Source organism: Orycteropus afer, unplaced genomic scaffold (assembly GCF_000298275.1).
Source record: "Orycteropus afer afer isolate SDZICR_OR568_19922 unplaced genomic scaffold, OryAfe1.0 scaffold00096, whole genome shotgun sequence".
NCBI classification, from domain to species: domain Eukaryota; kingdom Metazoa; phylum Chordata; class Mammalia; order Tubulidentata; family Orycteropodidae; genus Orycteropus; species Orycteropus afer.
The window spans coordinates 776,020-781,854 of NW_006921683.1; the positions used below are offsets into that span (position 1 = coordinate 776,020).

At 34.4% G+C, this 5,835-nt stretch overlaps 1 protein-coding gene across 1 annotated transcript in view; it reads left to right on the forward strand.

Annotated features, from left to right (window-relative positions):
- RYR2 (ryanodine receptor 2) overlaps positions 1-5,835 on the forward strand; it is a 1,099,979-nt gene that overhangs the window by 357,922 nt on the left and 736,222 nt on the right. The window contains exon 12 of the mRNA XM_007942720.1: positions 4,083-4,239. Coding sequence (XP_007940911.1) covers positions 4,083-4,239 — 157 coding nt within the window. The remainder of the gene's footprint in view (positions 1-4,082; positions 4,240-5,835) is intronic.

Below are 5,835 nucleotides of genomic sequence, written 5' to 3' on the forward strand. Positions count from 1 at the left end.
GTCGAGTCGGACCCGACTCATAGCGACCCCTCCTTGGGTTTCCGAGGCAGTATCACTATGGAAGTAGATTGCCCAACCTTCCTTCCGAGGAGTGGCTGGTAGGTTTGAACCGCCAGCCTTCTGATTAGCAGTCAAGTGCTTTAGCCACTATGCTACCAGAGCTCCTAAATATAAATATATATATATTGTGTTTTGGGTGAAAATTTACAGAGCAAATTCACTTTCCATATAGCTGTTCACATGCACTTTGTGTCATGACATTGACTACAATTTACCACAATGCAACAGCTCCCCTCCCACTTCCTCCCGACAGTTACCTTTTTCCTGTGTCCATCCTTTCATGCATTCCTGCCCCCTGAGCCATCTCCCTGTGCATAAAGAGCCCTTTTTTCTCCCATGATTATTCTCTCCAAGGAGTATATCTACCTCAGATAAATGTTCAACTCCTGTGCCTGTGTTTTGTTTGGCTGAGAGCCACAGGTGTGGGTTTAATTCAGAATTGAAGGGCAGCTAGGGGCAATAGTCTCAGTGGTTCCACCAGGCTCTATCAGACCAGCAAACCTGGTCCCATTTTTATTTTCCTTTCCTCCTCCAAATTATTTTTGAGTTTTGTTCCACATTGTTTTCCCTCTCTATCCAGGATCTCCTACACAGATCCCCCTCCGAATGGTTGACAGTGATAGCCAGGCACCATCTAGCTCTTCTGGTCTCATAGTCATAGAGGCTGCGGATCGATCGCATGGTGTACCAGTCGCTAGGACTAATTGTTTCCATGAATCTTTGGTTTTCTTCATTCTTCTTTGCTCTGTTCAAGGAGAGACCCATCATTGCCTCTAGATGGCTGTTTGCAAGCTTTTAAAATCCCAGGCCCAAGGCAGTAAATCTTTATGGAATCAGACTTCCATATCTTTTTCCCACAGATAGGCTGGTGGGTTTGAACTGCCAATCTTTTGGTTAGCAGCCAAGCACTTAAACCACTGCTCCAGCAAGTGTCCTTTATTATTAAGAAATGGCTGCATAAATACTAATTTTCCCTTAGGAAATTATACTAAAAATTCCTGCTCATGTTTATAATACAGCTATATTTTCAAATCCAATATTGATATTATACTATTTGAGATATTCTTGTGTCAAAGAAGCCCCAAGCTGTATATTTGTTATAATATATGTGGCCCAGTCATTGTGTTTTATGTTCTATATTTTTTAAATAAAATAAATATTGTCAAAAGTGTTTCAGTACTACTGCCATTTTAATGAAGTAAGTTTTAATGTAGTGAGTTAAGTTTAATAGAAAATGCTTTCCTATATTTTACCCCATTAAGTTATAAGAACATTGTGTCTAAGATGCAGTGCTATTTTGGGAATGAACATTGTAATTAACAATTTTTGTCATGTATTTTCTAGATTCTACTAACATATTGTGAACAGTTATCAAATACTTTTCATTTCCTTTGGGGCAATTTTAAGTAAATATAGATGAAATATTGGGAACATTTTCCTGATGTGTTGCTATAGGTACTTGTTTAAGTAACTCCATTACTTTTACTATTTTCATTTTTTACTAATTTCTTACCCTTAAATTCTTCTGGGCTTGCCCTATTTCCTTTTGGGCCATTATCATATGAGACGAGGCTAATTTGAGTGTCTGAAAGGGAAAGAAGACATGCTTAGATTTTATAATTATTTTGGCAAAATTCATTCAGTTTATCACGGGATCTTATTGACTTGAATGGAATTATAGTATATGTGAAAACAGCTAAATAGATTTGAGCTTAGTATCCAGAACACCTTTAAGAAATTCTGGCTAAAAGTATGTATTTTTTCCAAATTTTGTACTATTTTGTAAATGAAGACATATATTATGATGATTAAGATGAGACACTGTTTAGAAAAATTATTCAAATGCTTCTTCCAGTATGTTTTTTTCACAGTATTTGCAAACAATACATTTAATTTTTCAAAAGTAGAATGAGTAAAGTTCATTTATTACCAAAATAAAAATCTTTTAACATGCTCTTTTTGGTAGACAAATTTTCATTTTATTTATGACAATTTTGCATTATTATCAGGTTTTTTTTGGCACATGGTTATTAATTTAGTTGTGAGACTTCTTCAAATTAATTGTTTTATAAGCAAATCTATGTAAAAATGAACTTATTATATCATTCCACTGTTAATTTTCTATTTTAGTGTCCCAAATAGATAATCCAGGTTAGGAAAATAACAAAATTGATTTATATAATTAATTAATATTGGTGAGCTTGAATAATGAGATCTCAATTTGTAGAATAGAAATATTTTTAATATATCAATATTAAAACTAATTTATTATATAATTGAGTCGTTATGGAAACTCTTCACATCTTTACATTTTATCTGTTTGCTTCATTGCATTTTGATAAAATCTTCCACTCTAATTTTCTCCTAATAAATTATATTTGAATTTCTATCTTTTTTATTTTGTTTGCTTTGATATGTGAAGCTTGATGACACACATTTTTTCAGAATAAGTTTTTTCCCTTGTTAAACTATTTGTCTGTATCCCTCCCTACTGTTCACCTCAATTTTAATTTGTCTAGTATCAACTTGGCCATGATTATTTTATTTTGAGTTTCATTTCTGTGGAAAATAGTTGTCACTCATTTATTTATCTATTTTTATTGTGCTAATTAATATGTAGCAAGAATTTGCTATTTCAATATTTTTTTACATGTACAATTCATTGACATTATGTTCATCATGTTGTACAACCATCATCACTATCTGTTTCCAAATTTTCTTGTCACTCTTAACAGGAGCTCAATGCCCTCTGAGCAATAATTCTTTCTTTTCTCCTTCTCTCCACTTCTGGGAGCCACTAATAAACTTTATACATTTACCTGTTCTAGATATTTCATATAAATGAGATCACACAATATCTGTCATTTGTGACTTATTTATTACATTCAGCAAAATGTTTTTACCACTCATCCATGTTTAGCATGTATCAAGACTTCATTTCTCTTTATGCCTGAGTAATATTCCATAGAATGAATTACCACAACTCATCTATTGATGGGCCTTTGTATTATTTGCATCTTTTGGCTGTTGTGAATAATGCTACAATCACTCATTTATTTTTAGTTGTGTTGTATTATTTGATTTTAAGCATTTTTCCTATAAATAATATATTGGCAGTCTTTTTGATGGCTAAAGCTGTGTTAATTGGAACTCATGATATCAGAATCAAGTCCTCTCTCTGTCCAGGAATGCAGGCACAGTTCTGAAATAGAGGACTTCATGGTGCAGTGAGGGGACTGCCTGCCTGTATCTTAATTTTGCTTTTATATTCAATCTGAAAGTCACATTTTTTGAAAACAATTTGTAGTAATCATAACTTTCTTATTTTATCATTTTCCTGCAACCATTAATTTATATACTTTCTCCTTTTCTTTTTTCTATTTTTTGCCCCTTGACTTAGGCACAACTATCATTTTTGTGTTTTTATTTTTCTGTTGGTCAGTTTTTAATGATATGATTTTTCCACAGTATTAGCATTTAAAAACATAGAAATAGAAATCTTTTGCCAGTAAAAATAAAAAAAAACCTTCTAAATATGCACTTTAAATATAGGAGTTTCAATTAATTATGCTTAGGGATTGACTATGGTGCAATTATTTTTCACATCTATTCTATGCAATTACAACAAATGTTTCTTAAGTAGTAAATTCTAAAATATCATTTAAAGTTATAATTTCTCTATCTGTCATTATGATTAGAGGTTAACTTGAAATATAAGCTCCTAGTCTATCTCCATTTATAGTGGTAGTATATGTGATAGTGCTTTAAAATCAGAGGACCTTGACTTAAATTCCACTCTGCTTCTTATTATGTGTGTGGCATTAGATATTACTTAATAATTCTGAGTAAATATTTTATTATTTGTAAATGAAATTAATACTACCAGCATCACAAGATTTTTGAGAACATTAAGTAAGAGAATATGGAAAACACAATTGTTCATTGTCTGACAAATATATTTTAATTAATAGATCTTCTATTATCGTGGCTGTTATTGCACCAAGTCCTAACTTTTTTGTTAGATGGAGTGGAAGCCATATAAGATGGGGCCAGCCCTTCCGACTACGTCATGTGACAACAGGAAAATACTTGAGTCTCATGGAAGACAAAAACCTTCTGCTCATGGACAAAGAAAAAGCTGATATAAAATCGACTGCATTTACCTTCCGGTCTTCTAAGGTAAGACAGGAAATGTTATTTTGGATATCCTGTAAGTATATCACCGTCACATTTCCTTTAATGTCAAAAATGCAAAAAGAAATTATGTAAGCATGTTATTCATGTATTTCCAAATCCCCAATTTCTCTTTCGTCTCTTCCTCTGCAGTAAAACCCATTTCCTCAACCAGAAAAATATATGCAGGCGTTTCATCTTGTTCATAGTTCTGTGATTATTTGTATGTCACATAGCCATTCAGCTCCTTTCTGTTTTCTTAGGCATTGATAGGGCACATGGTTGCTACAGTCCTTGTACTCTTAAATGATTAAACATAAATAAACTCGTTGCCAGTGAGTTGATTCTGACTCATAGCAGCCCCATGTGTGGGAGAGTAGATATTCTATAGGGTTTTCAGTGACTGATTCTTCAGAAGTAGATCACTAGGCCTTTCTCCTGAATAGGTCTTTGAACTAATTCTTCCTGGTTCAGTAAAGGATGACAAAGTTAAACCAGTTGTTGTTGTGTGCCGTCGAGTCGGCCCTGACTCAAAGCGACCCCTTCTAGGGTTTCTGAGGCAGTATCACTATGGAAGTAGATTGCCCCATCTTCCTTCTGACCAGAGTGGACCTAAATTTGTAAAATGTAGGTGTACTGGAACAGAAACCACAATGGGAAAAATTATAGGTTGATGCCCTGCTAAAAGCTTATTTTCTTCCTTGGAAAATAGAGGCAGTATGTATGTTGCATAGACACCATATCTCATGACTGTAAGAGTAAGAAACAGCGTTGCCCTGCTAAAAGATGGTGGCTGACTGCACTGCCTTGAATGTGTGTCCCTCTCCACAGTCCTGGCAATAATCCAATCTCCTGCATCAGGATCCTTTAAGGGCTCACTACACCTCTTTCAGGTTTCCCATTCCAGGGATTAAATCCACAATTTTCCCATTCTAGTTATCATTATAAATGCTTTATTCAAATTTTAAAAAATTCAAGTCTGTTCTGATTTTGCTGCATTGGTCATTACTGAACTAGTTCAAACTTGTTTGAAGCACTGCTTCGGAAGCCCTTCTGGGTAGACTCAAATTCCCAGCCTTTCATTTAGTAGTCAAAGTTTTACCATTTGCACTACCCAGGGACTCTTTCAGCATATCACCATTTTTTTTTTCAAGTACATCTACATATACAATTATTTTGCAGACAATTTTTATCTATATTACATTGTTGGTAAGTTAAACCTCTAAGAGTCCTAAAGATCTTTAATGAGAATACCTCTGAACCAGACAATGAATAGAACAGTTAAAAATAAAGGTATGTCAAAGCCAGGAAGGAGTGCCAGTGCTTCAGCACTGCCCACTCAGTAGTACTGGTTGCCAGCTGACAAACCCTGCAGTGTAATGGATTATTATACAGAAAAGCAGCAAATATCCTGAATAGTTAAGTATCTCAAGAATAGTTGGAAATCGGGTTCTGGCAAGATGGTGGACTAGGCAGAAAGGCTGCACAGACCCTCTTCAACAAAAAAAAGGGAAACCAATTAACACAGACACAGAAGATAATCTTGGACCCCTGAGCCTTGAAGGGAAGGATATAGAAGTGGACTAAACCCCAACTAGCAGA